General features: G+C 39.2%; 1 protein-coding gene across 5 annotated transcripts in view; it reads left to right on the top strand.

The window, feature by feature from the left end:
* Positions 1 to 17,691, top strand: part of Dpp10 (Dipeptidyl peptidase 10) — a 235,589-nt gene that overhangs the window by 183,522 nt on the left and 34,376 nt on the right. For all 5 annotated transcript variants that reach the window (XM_071785411.1, XM_071785409.1, XM_071785408.1 and 2 more), the window contains 2 exons: positions 1,736 to 1,905; positions 2,047 to 2,189. In XM_071785411.1, the coding sequence (XP_071641512.1) occupies positions 1,736 to 1,905; positions 2,047 to 2,189 (313 nt within the window). The remainder of the gene's footprint in view (positions 1 to 1,735; positions 1,906 to 2,046; positions 2,190 to 17,691) is intronic.

Raw genomic sequence — 17,691 nt, 5'->3', positions numbered from 1 at the left:
ACTCCGGCCTCCATAACTAATTTTAATTACATTGGGTGTATTATGAAACTGTCATATGGGAAAATTAAATCAAATAACTGTCAATTCGATTTATTTATGTGCCGGCGATCTACTCTTTTGGGTTCTGATTTTCGCCACCAGATAGCGTATCACAGTTTAGCCAATCTCAATACACAAATAGGTGGAGAAGAAGCTTCACCGTAGACTTGGCTGTTCCGCAGAATTGACTAGTCAATCCTACCCACACAGCAAAATATATCTGAGATATAGCCAGATATCTTTATGCCAACCATTTTAGGTCAAATCTGAGATATCTTATTTTCAGATATTCACAGAATATCTACAGTACATTATTACTCGATATCACATTATATCTTTGAAAAAGACATCTCTGTAACATTTGCATTCAAATATATGGCTGATTCATAGTCAGCTGTTATATTTTATAAAGGTCAACTCAAGTTTATTCGTAGCCAATAAAACAATCCGAGAGGACTTGGATGCCGTACCGATTCGCCCCGGCAAAAGCCACACGCCGCGAGGAAACTTAGAAAATTTTTGCTCAGGCGGCGCCGGAGGTAACGACTGCGACGCGAAAGCAACTCGCCGCGAGGAGATTTAGAAAACTTTTGCTCGGGCGGCGTCAGAAATAACGACCGTGGCGCAAAGGTAACACGCCGCGAGGGGACTTAGAAAACTTTTGCTGGAGCTGTGCTGGAGGTAACGACTGCGGCGCGAAAGCAATATGCCGCGAAGAAACTTGGAAAATTTTTGCTCGGGCGAGCGCTAGTAACATGTGTTGCCGCGACGCGGCTACATGCGCCAGTACTTTCTCGTAAGCAAAAATTCTTACTCACTAGGATAAAAGGCGAGCCTGTGAGATACTTGGCTCTAATATTTTTCGTGATATCTCCGAGATATTATACAGTGCAAAGATGGCAAAATGCAAAATATTGGAACAGTATTGAAGCATAATTTTGAATTTATTGTGAATTCTTATGAAAAGAACTTTTTTTATATTTGAAGAGACTCAGAATTGGTGCATAAAAATAAATTTTCTATGAACTCTTATGCCCGATCTACAATAGCTGTAGTAAGCTGTAGTAAGCCTCAAGATGTAAGAAATTGACCAATCACAGTCGATTATTCGCCTCACATTCGCCTGTAATTGGTCAATTTCTTACGGCTTGAGGCTTACTACAGCTTACTACAACTATTGTAGATCGGGCATTAAGAATCATTTTAGAACAGAGAATAAATACGGAAAAAGAATTAATTTCATAAATCGAGAATTTAAAAAGAATTCTTCTTTTCTTCTTGCTATTTGGGTTGTATGTAACATATCTGCTTTTAAACAAGGCATAGATATCCGACGTATATGCAGAATCAGATATCATATCTGAGATACAATTATCATGGCTTTTTATAATCTTGGAGATGTCTGAGATATTTTTATAATATCTTGCGCAATCAGATATTCCGTCATTCAGATATCTTCTAGATATCTTGGTGATACATGTATTTTACTGTGTGGGTAGGAATGCCGCGTTTTCACATAACATATACACATATATGTGTATACACATTTATGCACCTACACATACATATAATATGTATATACATACATACACAAATACATTTTTTAAATAATTTTATAATAACAATGCTGAATCGTAAATAGTTTGTTCCATATTCATATGTCTATTTTTCGGCTCCATGCGTTCTGTGTTTTTAGAAACCGGTGATCCACCTTGTCAATATCACAATGCGATCTTCCCGTCCGCGGATTTTGAATATTTCGTTCTCGAGTGCCTTGGACCTGGTATACCTACCGTGGCCCTTTACAAAATGGAAATGCCCGTGCCGCGACTCATTGCAACATTGCAGAATAACACGTTGTTACGCGTACGTTTTCGCATAATTTATAAATTTTAGATTACTAAATCTCCTGTTAAATAGATTTTTATCACAAATATGTGCCAATTTTTTTTATCTCAAAAAATACATACATAATGTATATATTTATAATATAAATGTTTATTGCAGGAAAGAATAACTGACATCGCACTTCCGCAAGTAAAAACATTTCCTGTACAGATAAGTGGTGGCTATAACGCCCAGGTGAGATTGCATCTACCACCCGGGCTAAGAGAAGATGAAATTACGCGTTACCCATTGGTTGTTCAAGTGTAAGTATGTTAAAAGTATGTTTTGTAACTAGCAATATAATTAATTATTTATCTTACAAGTAGTTTCAAACCTGTTAGAGTAGTTTCAAACTCGGTATTTATATAGAATAGCTACTGCACCTCAAAAATTAATAAAAATAAGCTCATTCGACGCATTTTGGCACAAAACGAAAGAATCTGGCAGAAAAATGCTGCGGTCTGCCCTGCGAAGTGAGATATTTAGCGTTAAAGTTGACGATTCTTAGGTTAGAAATCCTGTCATACCGACGTGATGTAGCGATCATGAGCACACACACATGTGTGTATGTCCTGCTTTATAGAAGTTGTGATTTTCGTTAAAGCAGGGCACATACACACGTGTGTATGCCCTGCTTTATAGAAGATGTGATTTTCGTTAAAGCAGAGGGCACACACACACACGTGTACGTGTATGCCCTGCTTTATGGAAGTTGTGATTTTCTTTAAAGCAGGGCACACACACGTATATATTAGTTATTTATGCCTTCCAATACTCAAAATAGCTGCTATATTTTCCAAACTTTTTTTGTTAATAACTTTTTAACGAATAACGAGCGCGGGCTGAAACCTTCTGAAGGTCACTCAGGGGGGTGACCTTGACAACATACTAAAACATCAAGGTCATCCAAGGTGATCCCCCCATCTAAACAATTACCATATTTATGCATTATAAGGCTCCTGGGTAATCACCGCAGCCATATTGGATTCTTACTATCGAGGCGAGAAAAACACCCAATTTTGTTGTGCATGCCATTTCCAAATAAAAAGACATTTCAATAAAACATCACTATAGATCGTTTCAGAACACTTCCGAAATTGGCTGAAAACTACCCTTTTCCCTCGACAATAAACAAACAGCCATAAAACGAAGCCTAAACATACGGGAAAAACAGCCGTTTAACGACTATCGAAAGAAGGTGAAAACGTTCCTTCCGCATGCAAATCTTACTTTTCGGCCAATTTTACGACTTTCACGAATATGTTAAACGTTAGAGCACAAGCACAGAGCGAATAATAAAGAAATAGCATGCACAACAAAATAGGTTGTCAACATGTCATAAAGGACAGAATTCTCCACTGGAGAGAGTTCTGATTTCTGCCGCGACGGTACGTCGCCACCGTCAACGCAGAGTTCACGGCTCAGGGACCAGGAGCCATAAGTATGCATACGTTTAAAATTCGCACACTTTTGCATGCGCGTGCGACCACGGAGCATGCGCGTGTGGCCGCGGGGCATGTTCATGATCGCTACATCACGTCGGTATGACAGGATTTCTAACCTAAGAATCGTCAACTTTAACGCTAAATATCTCGCTTCGCAAGGCAGACCGCCGCATTTTTTTGCCAGATTCTTTTGTTTCGTGCCAAAATGCGTCGAATGAGCCTATTTTTATTAATTTTTGAGGTGCAGTAGCTATTCTATATAAATACTCAAACTCTCCATAATCACTTCAAAAAATAAGAGCAATAATTTCAAGCAGACTCGAACCTGGATGAAACAAGGATTCAAACTCTCTATGAATATCTCAAAAAACAAAGGTATTCTAAGTGGATTCGAACTTAGATCAAATATGTTCGAATGATAAGTATTTTTCTTTACACAGTCAACCCCGATGACCTTGACCTTGACATATGTTGTCAAGGACATGACCCTGAGTAACTTTTCCTTATAACTTAATTGTCGTTCATTATTTATTTAAAAGTTATGAACAAAAAGGTTTGAGAAATTTACAAGTTTGTGTCAGTGGTAAAAAAAGTAATTTACTGATATGTGTGTATAACAGTACACATGTAAGCAGAGCTACCGCTCCTCCTCCGCAGGCAAGAATGGGTGGGGGTAGACCTCGTTTTGCCTGAAAAGTTGAAAACTCGATCCGTACAATAAAATTAAGGGCGACTTTACCGATTTCTATGGCCTTGATATATATTGTCAAGAACATGATCCTGAGTAAATTTTCCTTATAACTTCATCGTCGCTCATTGCTTATTTAAAATATGAACAAAAAAGTTAAAATAATATACGAATTTGTGTCAATACTAAAACAACCTGACTTCGATACGCGGATCTAGCTCGCGGCGTGGCTGAGTTCGAAGGAGGCGCGGAGGAACAGAAGCGAGGCGTGGTTGGCAAAATAAAGCGTATCGGTTTCAGTAACAGAAACAGAAAGTTTATTATAATAGCGTAAATTCTCGCGGTGTACAGAGTCGCGAGGCAGGCGAATTGGCCAATTAAGTATACGCAGAGTACAGTGTCGTGATGCACGCGGAGGTTCGCGGGGCGAACCGGCGCGGTACAATGATTCTCACGGGATAGCACCAGCGGCCGGGCACACGTGTCGTGCGATCGCGACGGATGGTCGGTTCGTCGCGGGTGGCGCGAGATAAGGGGTTTTTTCATGCTGACGCTTGACGCTTGATTTGGGCGTCAAAACCGGTCATGTGACCAACTTCATCGGTAGAAGGCAAAATAGCATCAAATATGCGAGCGTCAAAACACGTCTAATTATTTTTTAACGATATATTTACAGTCAACGATTTGCAATTGACAAGCAATTGATTGAAACGAGCGTCAAGCGTCAAAGCTGAACACAGTTGAGCTCTTGCCATTTGAAGCTGGAATTAAAAAGACTATCACGTGACCTATTACGTGATCAATTTTGACGCCCAAATCGAGCATCAAGCGTCAGCATGAAAAAGCACCTATAGATATTCCGCCTGGCGTGTCAGCGCGGTACGCACGGAGCGGAGCCGGTGCTTTATTCGGAAGTTCGAATGCCGAATCGCGTTACAAAGCGTATCGGTACGGCGGAGCCGGTTTTTCCGGAGCGGAGCGGGGCGCGTGGAAATGGCGCGAAGCGCGGACGCGGCGAAAAGATCGCGTGGATTCCGCTCGGATGGCGGAAGGATTGATCTAGTGCGACTCCAACCACCGAGAAGCGCTCGGTGGAGGCAGAGTACCGAGGCTCTACTCCCGATGGAAGGCTGCGAACGGCTAGATCGAGGAAAAAGGCGCGAGTCCAACCACCGAGAAACGCTCGGTGAAGGCAGAATACGGCGGCTCTATATACCCCCGATGGAAGGCTGCAAGCGTCTGAAGACGAGGCGGTATCCGGCGAGACACACTCGGTGGAGGCAGAGAAGCGCCCTTACCTTGCCGCGGTAAGTCCGTTCGCGGACTTCCTATCATTACAATGACTAAAAAATAAAGTGGGCAAACCGTGCCCGTTCCTCGCCCGGCGGATGGTCGGCCGGGCGGTCTCGGGTTGACGTTCGGCCGGAACGATGCGTTTTACGGGGCCCATCATTACAATACTAAGGGAAGTAATTTGCTCATATGTATGCTGATGTGTGTGTAGTGTGTGTAGTACACATGTAAGCGGGGGAAGAGCTACCGCCCTTGTTTCGCCCTTAAGTAGAGGTAGGATGGAGTAAATTGAAGCGAAAGTCACCCCACTCCATCCCGGCCTGTATATAGGGCAAAACAAGGTATCATTGTATAGTTCGAGTTTTTAAGTTTCCACGCAAACCGAGGTTCACCCCCATCCAGCCCTGTCTGGGAGGGAGGGACTACAATTCGTATATTTTTTAATTTTTTTGTTTATATTTTAAATAAGCAATGAACGACAATAAGTTATAAGGAAAAGTTACTCAGGATCATGACCTTGACAACATATGTCAAGGTTAAGATCATCGAGGCTGACTATGTAAAGGAAAATATTTACCTTACTTTAATATACATATTTCTGTAAGAAACCCGTTAAGTTAGTCACGTTGGCACCGTAGCTGGCAGACCTGAGGAAATGTCGAGAGGAGACATCACGCCGGACACGCGTGATCAGAGCCGAACACGGAGCCCGTTGCTCCGATTGTAATACGCGAGCAGACGATCGTGAGCCGTGAAAGGTAGAGATGGACCGTCTCCGGTTGCGCGCTGCGGTGCCTACCGTATCGAATCGTGTGTAACAAAACTTGAATAAACTGTATTCTATTATTAAACTGAAATCTATTATCCTGACATCCCGTCGAGTTGATCCTTACAACTCAGAAGTGGGATTCAGCTCGCGTTACCCTTAAAGAGGGCCATTACGTCGCGTAGGTTCGATCGTGAGTGCATGGTGCGAACGAGAGCCCAGAGAAGCATGGATCGACAGCGGCTGGAAGGTTTAACGTTGGTGCAAATTAAAGAAGAAGCGAGGCGGCTCGGCATAACCATTGCCGAAGAAATCACGCACGCTCGCTACATCGAGCTCATTATGGAGTACACGGATAAAAAACCTTCAAGCGAGCAGCTAGGTAAGAACACACCTCCGGTGAAGAGCAAGAGTACACCGGTGGGGCCCGGAGCGATCCGGAAAGAAATTGCGCCGGTCGGGCGAAGAGACAGCGAAGAGATGCCGCTATGGTGTGCGCACCTTATGGCACAGCTGCAACAGCAGCAACAATTTCACACGGCACAGCTGCAACAGCAGCAACAACTTCACACGGCACAGATGCAACAGCAGCAACAACTACTGGAGCAATTGACGGCTGCGGTCGTCGATGACCAGAGAAACCGAGTGAATCGGCAGGACGAACGAGCGGACGAGCGGAACAGGAACACCAGTCAGGCGTTACCGTTGACCTCGGTTTCGTCAGCACATGCAGTGAATCTGTTAGCGACGCAGATTCCAGAGTTTTTGGGAGCGGAGACGGACAATGTCGAAGTATGGCTTTGACGAATAGAGAAGGTAGCTGAAATACACTTGGCACCAGAAGGCGTAAAATACTTGGCGGCGACCAGTAAGCTGACAAAAGGAACAAGGAAGTGGTTCGAGATAGGCTCAGGAGAGATGCTGGAGTCGTGGACGGGCTTCAGAGAAGCCATATTGAAGAGATTTCGTCGCAGAGTTTTATTCCACGTCGCTATACAGAAAATTGAAGCACGTAAGTGGAACCATTGGAAGGAAACCTTCTTAGAATATGCAGCAGATAAGCTAGCCTAGATGTACGGCCTCAATTTAACAGAAGAGGAACAAGTACATTTAATTATTAGCGGCATAGGGAGCCGCTCTCTGCGAGAAACGGCAGCCGTGCTGAACACGGAAGACGTCGACTTATTCCTGCAACAAATGCAAAAGATTATAAGTGCCTCAGGTGAGATGGAGGCCAAGAAGCTAACGAGAGAAGGAAGTAAAATGCCCCGAAGGGACAACGACAAGGCGAAGGACAAGGAGCCGGGCAAGGAGGGGATCACGTGCTTCAGGTGCCAAGCCAAGGGGCATAAGATTTACGAGTGCCCGAAATTCAAGAAAGACGACAGGCCACACTCGATAGGGACGCCGGCGGCCGTAGCAGTATCAGCCGTGCAGGAGGAACCCGAAAAGGAAGATTCGACCACGGTAGCATTAGTCGATAGCGATTCAGGTAGACGAATTAATTATTCCGGACCACCGTTATCGGTTATTTCGCTTATTTCGAATAGATGTAAACTATCCGCAATAATAGATACGGGTAGCCCAATTTCCTTTGTCCGCGAGAATGTATATAAGAAACTTATCGAAGGCTCGTCAGGGCCGTTAGCTGAATCAACAATAGCGTATAAGGCACTTAATATTACGCCCATACCGATTCTGGGTATAGCAAGGTCGAACTTGATATTGGAACAATACCCGGATATTGACTTAGACGTCGAACTTCACGTGATCAGAGAAAGTTCTCGGCATGTTGACTTGGTGATAGGACGCGATCTTTTAGAAAAACACGAATTATCCGTATGGTATTCCCCTTCAACAGGAGAAGAACAAGAAGTGCTTAAACTATTTGGGCCACGAGACGCGGTTTGCAGCATTTCTAGTAAAAAAGATGAAATAATCGCTAAACTAGACATAAATTCCGATAATGAGGTAAAACTTAAATTAAAATCGTTAAAGAATATAGAAAGTAAAGTTGTTCCAGTATCAGACGACGGGTATAAGTTTAAAGTCGCCCATCACGCGGGCAAACAAATGATACATGTAGATGCACTCAGCAGGCACGTTGGCCTGATAGAGGCTTTACCGCTAGAGCGCCAATTATAATTCAAACAGCTGCGCGATCATAGATTAAAAGAAATAGCGGAAAACTTCGAATTTGGAGATAACGATAAATTCGAGTTGATAGACGGTTTAGTTTATAAGAAAGGCAAGGATCACCCTCGATTCGCCGTACCGGGCGATATGATTAATAATGTTATAAGAGCATGCCACATGATAAGATGGCACATTGTGGGGCCGAAAAAACAATGCAGGGCATACGGTCGAACTATTGGTTTCCGTCAATGAGGAAAAAAATATCGGATTACATTTCGAATTGTTTAGTCTGCCTAATAGTCTAAGAGCTGGCTACGTAAAAATACAAGGTATAAGGTACATGAAATTTTTATAGCTAGAGAGGTTTCATTAGCACTCCTGAACACTGACAAAGGAACGGTCGGAAGTGTCCCTACCCGATTTGGATGCGCTTTGGATATGTTGTTGAGCATCAAAAAATAGTAGACTCGTATTTTTTTTTGCGGCGTATCTCGACGTTTAGAGGTTGAAAAAACCTCTAAAAAATAACGACCGATTTGGATGCGCTTTGGCTATGTTGTCGAGGATCAAAAAACATTAGACACGGGTTTTTTTTTGCTGCTTATCTCGACGTTTAGGGGTGGAAACAACCCCTTGAAAATAACGGATTTTATAGTTTTTAGCGAATATTTTCGAAAATATAAGGCGTAACGACAAAACATTTGTACGAAATGTTTATGGCTTTTTGTGCTCTTTACAATGGCGTAATCAGATTTTTCAAATTTGTCACATTTTTTAATTTAACCCTACCCCCACCTATTATTTTTGCCAAATATAACAATTTTTCCAACACAAATTTAAGAGCGTCAAATGCCAAATATATCCATGTGTATTTTTATTATGATACCATTATTAGATTTTTGGCAAGACGAGATGATATGTGAAATAGGCGTTGCGCTGTAGGTAGGTGTTGCGTTATTTCTGTTCAATTGCGCCGTACGCTTAATAATTTCCATTTGTGCATATTTTCTCATACAATATATACTATATACTACAACATAATAGGATTCCCTTGTTAGCCTCGGCGGGGGAGCAGGTGGAAAGTTCGGAAAGGTGGAAGTAGGGTCGAAAACAGAGCTGTGTGGAAGAGTGGAGGTGCAGGATTGAAGGAGGGTGCGAAGGAAGTTGAGAGGAGGCGGTGGGATTGGAGGTGATAATAGAATCAAGGTGAATACTACTTGTAAAAGATTCGATTTTTTACAATAGAAACTATTTATAAATATATTTTAAAACGCACGTGTTTATTCTAAAATTTGAAGTTGAAGTAGATTATTTTGCAAGTACAATATATAGAATATTATGTCTTCTCAAGAAACAAGGCAGTGTCTTACGCCAAGTATAAGTGTCCGCGACACGAGCAACAGGTTGAAACCTTATCATTTTGAATCGCAACTTAAAAGTTTTAAATGTCATAGTATATTGTTTAAATTGCCATAAAAAAAGAAAATTTTTGCCAGAGGTCGATAAGTTGACTCGTTCGGGAGTTATTTAGGGTCAAATTTGGTAATTATGCAGTATAGGGTATGCAGCTTGATAGGGGGTCCGATGACCTTGACATATGTTGTCAAGGTCATGACCCTGAACAACATTCAAAAGGTTTTTTTTATTAAAAAGTTATTAACAAAAAGAGTTTTAAAAAAATAGCAATTGTTTTGAGCATTAAAAGGCATAAACGACTAATATGTATGTAAAAATAGTAGGTACATAGAACGAAGGAAAGTCATTTACAGTAGTGAATCATTGATATATTGGACAGTTAAGCAGATAATAGTTGGTATAGAAAAATATATACATATATACCCACACAGCAAAATATATCATTAAGATATCTAGAAGATATCTAAATGACGGAATATCTGAGTGCGCAAGATATCATGGAAATATCTCAGAGACATCTCCACCATTATAAAAAGCCATGATAATTTTATCTCAGATATGATATCTGATTCTGCATATATGTCGGATATCTATGCCTCATTTAAAAACAGATATGTTACATACAATCCAAATAGCAAGAAGAAAAGAAGAATTCTTTTTAATCTACATAGGGCCTTCTTTTCCCGTAAACTATTGGCGAATCGGTTAATCCTAACGGTCGTTTAGGCAAGTGCGCACTCCGAAGCCTCCCCAGGTATACCTCCCCATACCATGACGAGATGCAAGCATATTTCTTGGCTCTCAAACCAGGAAGTTACACACGAAGACACCTGGGGAGGCTTCGGAGTGCGCACTTGCCTAAACGACCGTTAGGATTAACCGTTTAGCCAATAGTTTACGGGAAAAGAAGGCCCTATGTAGATTTAGATTTAGCTTTATGTAATGTGTAGGCAACGCGCTGAGGATGACCCCAAAAAGGGTTGAAACGTACGTATTGTAATTGACATCTAATTGTGATTGACTTCTATTAAAATTTTAGCGAAAATAATCTACGCTTGGCTTTTATTGCCTAATTGAGTTTAATAACTTTTTTTAAATTCTCGATTTATGAAATTAATTCTTTTTCCGTATTTATTCTCTGTTCTAAAATGATTCTTATGAGTTCATAAGAAATTTATTTTTATGTCACCAATTCTGAGTCCTTCAAATATAAAAGAAGTTCTTTTCATAAGAATTCGCAATAAATTCAAAATTATGCTTTGATACTATTCCAATATTTTGCATTTTGCCATCTATGCACCGTATGATATCTCGGAGGTATCACGAAAAATATTAGAGCCAAGTATCTCATAAGCTCGCTTTTTATTTTAGTGCGTAAGGATTTTTGCTTACGAGAAGGTACTGGCGCATGTAGCCGCGTCGCGGCAGCACATGTTACTAGCGCTCGCCCGAGAAAAAATTTTCTAAGTCCTCTCGCGGCGAGTTGCTTTTGCCGGGTTGAATCGGTACGGTGTCCAAGTCCTCTCGGATTGTTTTATTGGCTACGAATAAACTTGAATTGATCTTTGTAAAATATAAGAACTAATTATGGATTGGCCATATATTCGAATGCAAATGTTGCAGAGTTGTCTTTTTTAAAGTTATAATGTGATATCGAGTAATGATGTCCTGTAGATATTATGTGAATATCTGAAAATAAGATATCTCAAAGGACCCCGCAACGGTCCATAAGGGTTTTGGCTCCCAGTCAAATTTAACAATAATGTAGGATAATGTAGTTCATAACATGCTGATAAAAAGTGTCCATAGGCACCAAGCCCAAAAATGGACAGTTTCCGAGATATATAAGGCATTAAAGAGTGGAAAAATGAGAGTTTCAGGTTTCAGCTAATGGTAGTTTGCAACAGGAATACATCATGATAAGTCATATCTTTTTTAATACTAAACCCACACGCAGGTAGAAAGAGAGAAATTTTATTACTATTTTATAACTAAATTTGTTTCTTAAGACCTCACTTTTAACTCTCTTCTTCTCCCTCAATTTCTGGCCGCCCCTTACGGAAAGAAACTACAGCGGATTACAGAAAATTATATTATAAGAACTACATAAATGTATTACACGAAATTACGGACTGAAGTATTGTAATATACTGTAATATTTTCGTACTATACGCTCGGATTACAGGAAAATATTACTGGAAAATAGCCTGTATTCTGTCATTTAGTAGCTCCCGCTTGATTTTAGAGAATTTTCCTCTGAAATACGGTCTCAAGAAAATATTTTAAAATCTAGAGGAATATCCTCTAACCATGAGACACTAGACTTAAGATTGCAGTCCTCTTAATACTAGAGGACACTAATTTCCGATATTCACCCGGCATAAAAAAAATTATTTTTTTCAAAATTTTATTACTATTTTATAACTACATTTGTTTCTTAAGATGCAGTCTATGATTATAAATATTTTCTCGTATTTGAAAACACATAAAAACACACAAGTACCTTGGTGGGATTCGAACTCGGGACCTCTGGATCGTGAGCCAACTGTCTTACGTGGTAGACCACTTTTTAATTTGATATAAGTGTTATATATAATCTACACATGTCATAACCAGCGCAAATATATAATTTTTCAAAAATTATCTTAAGAAACAAATTCAGTTTAAAAAGAGCGAAAAACAGTAATAAAATTTTGAATTGGACATATGATATAATATTTCTTAATGTCGGGTGAATGTCAGAAACCAGTGCCGGGTTATTACGAAATTTTGTGTTCGTAAATATATTTATAAATCCTTACAAGGGCCTTATTAGATAAAAATAAGGAAACCTTTCTTATAATGGAATCCCTAATAAATAATGATCGGGACCTCATTAAGTTAAAATAAGGAAACCTTTCTTATGGCATCCCTAATAACTAATGATCGGGGCCTTATGTTATGTAAGGCCATCCCTAACAAATTTATACACGGGATATTGCACTTATAGAAACGTTCAATGCTTTCTTGCGAATATTTGAATATTACATCGTACCACTTATCTATTAGTGAAGGATAAATAGTGTAAGTACTAAAACATTTAACCCTTACAGTACAGTTTGAAAAGATTTTTAAGTTTGTAGAATAAATGTACTTCAATTTAGAGATGAGGAGGAGATAAGGAGTGGGAGTCTTTCAGAATTTATGAGAAATTTTGATGGATAGAAATCGAGCTGACTCGAAATCCCCCTGTATGTAACATAAAGGTTAAAATTGGGCGAAAACCGCGGATATTTTCTTGTGAGTAAAAAAGGAACGTACTAACGTATTGTCACTCATCAACTGAAAAATGAGTATTGAAAACGGACAACTTACTTCGTCCTCATCTTTGTAAGTAAGAAAGGAACGTATTAACGTGTTGTCACTCATCGATTGAAAAACGAGTATTAAAAACGGACAATCTACTCAAAAATACTCATACGCATACTCGCATATACTCATCATGTTCTTTCGCAGTAGACTGCGCGTGCTTGAGAGTGCAAGAAACGGACACAAAAATGATAAAACGGGTTAAAAACGGGCTAAAAACGATCTATATGAGGTGTAAAAGCTGTGAAATATTTTTGTAAGGGAGTTCATTATCAGTCCTCAGTGTCTTGACGTGTTTACCGGTCTCGTTAACAATCCTTTTAAGAACATTCTGAAAACATCCAATTACTTTGATCTTGTAAAGAAAATACAACTTACGGAAGTGTGTCATCCTTGAATATCAGAAAATAGCTTGAATTATCTATTAAATTCTTCATGAGACTACATAAACCAGCGTGTACGAGTTCCCCGGCTTCACTGGTCTACGTTTTACTAAACAATTGCCTGTGTGTTTTTCCTAAAACCTAAAACATACGTCTCGCAGTAAGGATCCTTTTCTTAGATTTTTGCACCACAAAGAATCTTTCTGATCTGTCTGAAATTCTGATGAATAAGCCATTATTATGTGCCATTCCTGGAGCTGTCCATTCGAAATTCCTGGACCTCCTCTTCTGCTGATTCCCACGAAAGTTTATTTTGAAACCATTTTACGAAACTTTATTTGGTAAAAATATAATTAACGACAAATGCAAGTCAGGCGCGGTAACAAACATTTTGGCTCTTTTTTTGAGCCATCTTTAGGGTTTATTGCTGGAGGCGATGGTAATATATTTCTGCTCGACCTGAGGTAGAAGACTCTTTTCTTAAAGATATGTCGTATTATGCGAGCTGAAAAGCACGAATAAAGTGGACATAGTTTCCACTCAAGATCGGCAGTAGTCATAGAGTAAAAATTACATAAAGTCGCACGAATCGGAAAGTTTCATCTCGAACCGCTACACGTACTTGACACATTTTATACTCACTATAATTATTTCCAATTCGTGCGACTTTATGTAATTTTTATAACTCTGTGACTACTGCCGATTTTTAGTGGAAATTATGTCCACTTTGTTGATGCTTCTCAGCTCGCATAATACATCTCTTTAAGGAAGAAGTTTCCCACCTCAGGTCAAGCAGAAATATATTACCATCGCCTCCAATAAACACTGAAGGTGGTTCAAAAGAAGAACCGAAACGTTTGTTACTTCTAAAATACATATTTATTTTTTTCTTTTTTATTTGTGTACCACTTACCGCGCCTGACTTGCATTTGCCGTTAATTATATTTTTTGACATTTTACGAGACCAACCACATATTGTTATTTGGAAAAGTTTTTCCACGCGTTCTCCTACTGCAATTACACTGTCATCCTTCAAAAGAAGACATTTTTCGCTGTTAAATTTTAATAAGAAACCCTTATCAAGTGCTGCACTCATTGAGAAAAGATTGAATTTCAAGTTTGAAACAAGATAAATATTTTCAAGATACTTGCAAACTCAACGTTCGGAGTCGTAGGCTTGAATATATTATAAATGTTTCTTGTTTCACTGTTATTTTTGATATTCCGTAGCCAATTCGCATCAGAAATCGCATCAGAATTCGCATTAAAATTTCAAATCAACAAATTTGCTCTCGTCGCCTAACATATTGTTTGTCGCTCCGGAGTCCAAAAACCATCTGTATATACCTACTGTTTACTAAAGTCTGATGAAAACAGAGAACTAACAAGCGTATCAATATGTGACTTAAACTCTCACCTTATTTACTCGAGTTTGACGAACAGTCACACTTCTAGTGCTCAATCTTTTCACACTTGAAACACCTTTTTTTACCCTTTCCAGAGTCTTTCCTGTTCCGTGCTGCACCTCGCCCCTGAGTCGCACCTTGCCAGCGCACTGCTCTCATGTTTTTCTTGCGAGTTTCTTCTTGTTTCTTTTATAACCACCTTGGCCATTCAATTTAAAAGAATACATTGATTCTGCGCTGTCGATTTTTACGCCGTGGCGAAATGGTCATAAGATAATAAAAGCGTTATTAAAATCTCATTATGACTAATGACCATGTTGTCCAAAATATTCTGCCGGAGCGCCTTCAATCTATGATAAAATGTCTTGTATCTTCGAAACATAAACTGTAATGTTATCAGCAGATTTTTAATAAAGGAGAACCACTGCAACAAATGCGACAATTGTAACAATAATCTTTTGCGTTACTCCATCGTTTCTTCCCCACTCTTTAATCTTTTTTGGCACGTACCTCGATAGCCGCTGCTTCTTCTACTGCGGGCATCTCCGGTTTTGTTCTTATAGTGTCCACGATAAGACTTTACTTGTAAAAATAATGCGTACCTGAAACTTCCACGCAATTCCTCAATTTTCCACGCAAAGTTTTATAATCTTGACTTGCTTGATTTCCATTTTTATTCAGATAATTTTGCACTTTTGCACAAGACGGGCAAACCTGCAAAAACGTCGTCGCCTTTTGAGTATTAAACAAGTACGAACAACTTGTCTTGATACAGCAACTTAATACAAAAATAATTTATTTTGCGCAATTAACCTGTCTGTGTCTGAACCCCTAATTTGTTAATTCGGATTAAATAAGTAAAATGAGTCTCCATGCAAAAGAAAAACTCCGTTTTATTCAGTACATGTGACTGCATGATATAAGCTGCTTGATAGTTGGTTAAAGAAGGAGTATCACACTTTACCTTACGAATCTATTCTCTCACGCATGCTGACGTAATTCAGTCACACATTGGCTCGCACGAGACAGAATCAAAGTTCAATCATTTGTTATCTGATAGGATACAATATTAGTCGTAAAGTGAAGATTTGAATCCAAAGTGCATTTTAGGCATGGTCAAGCATGGCCGTGGAATTGTTATAGTATAGAATCTTTTTCTCGAAATGGAACAGAACTAATATGACGAATCAACGGAATTATGAATCAACTTCAGTACAAAAATCCTTTTCTAATTTCATAATTTTTTTTGTCCCAATACTTGAAATCGCCGCCGAATTTTTGACAGGTCGGTACGATCAAACGAAAAGAATACCTTAGACTCAACGTGTCCACTGCGTTATACGAAGTAAAAATTATAAATTAATTGTTAAAAATTACTCATTTTCGAATAATTATACTGAGCACAAAATAATAAAATAATAAGTAATATGTTCTTAAATAAATGTACTTATTGAATTAAATTTCCTCATAAATCTATTTTTTTCGCCTTTCCCACACTTCATCGCAATTGTCGTGTGCTATGCCGAGATTTTCATCATGATTTAGAAAAAAAATTTTAACGGCGTGTACGGAAGGTACAATTCACTCATTTTATTTGTCAATGAGTAACATCAATCACTAAAAAAAAGTATATCTAAATTAATTCAGAATTGTTTGAAACGTGTTTTTAACTTGAGACCGGCGTTATTTTTCTGACTACAAATTTAACGAATAATGCCGACACCTGGCGCGGCCTGGGTCAATGGCTGCCAGGGCTCTAAGTTTTGACAAAATTACCTTAATTAATTGGGCGCCAGTTAGTTTTATGAGAACTAACAAACTCATATCCCGTATCTAATTCTCCTAATATTCGGTAATCGGCTAGCGATTTCAAGCTTTAATCATGAGACAACACAAGGGGAGTTCCGTCGGGAGACCCAAGGAATATTGTGGAAGTCAAAAGAAATCAGAGAGATAATCAAGCGATATATGAGTGTATTGAAATAATTTGACTTACGTTACAATTACGCCGCTATTCGTCACAAAACGGCCCACACAACTCGTTCACGATCATTAGACGTACGCCGTCTACACAAGTATATTAACCAATTCATATCGTCGAATCTACTCGTAACAATGATTCTTAACCGGCAAACAACTGATCGTTATACATTATCGGATTACATTATAATTTACGCAGGACTGATCCCGCCGAAGGCCGACGGAAGAGTCGCCGAGATCTCTCGGTCGTTCCGCTATTACGCGCCCACCTCCTTCGATCCTACCAATCGTTGCGGATCGATATATTTCGTCACATGCGGCTACGCTATTGGCTCTCTGTCTCGACGGTTTACAGGGTTCGGCGCTCGTGCCGCACGGGCAACAGAGAATGTACAGTCGGTATTTCATAAATTTTGTCGGATCGATTGTTACATCGAGCATCGATGTCGAGGGAAAGGATTTAAACATCGAGTGTCGATGTCGAGGAAAGGGTTTTAATTTTCCTGTCACAAACTACACTTTTGTGAGTCAAATATTACTACTGCCTCACAAAAAAATCTATAAAAAATTCTCAAAAATTCTGCGCAACTTCGGACCAGTCTTAAAATTTTTCTAATACTTCCTATAATATTCCCTATAAACAAAAAAATAAAAAATGGGGTTTTCGAGATATTTAAATTTGTGTGTTTTTTTACTTTATTAGTTTAAAATTATTATTATAAATATTTGGAGTAATTTTTTTTTAAAACTATGATCTAAATAGTGTATTTTATGTTCAATGAATTTTTTTCTTAGACGTTGTCTAATAGGCGAAAAAATTCATTAAAAATTTTTCAGTCCTTATTTTGCGCAGGCTCTATTTCGGAAACGCTACATTTATTATAGAATCGATCTTACAGGAGTA

Source organism: Temnothorax longispinosus, chromosome 8, assembly GCF_030848805.1.
Source record: "Temnothorax longispinosus isolate EJ_2023e chromosome 8, Tlon_JGU_v1, whole genome shotgun sequence".
In the NCBI taxonomy this organism is placed as follows: Eukaryota; Metazoa; Arthropoda; class Insecta; order Hymenoptera; family Formicidae; genus Temnothorax; species Temnothorax longispinosus.
The sequence above is the reverse complement of the archived record's forward strand: the minus strand, read 5'-3'. Positions and strand labels throughout refer to the sequence as shown.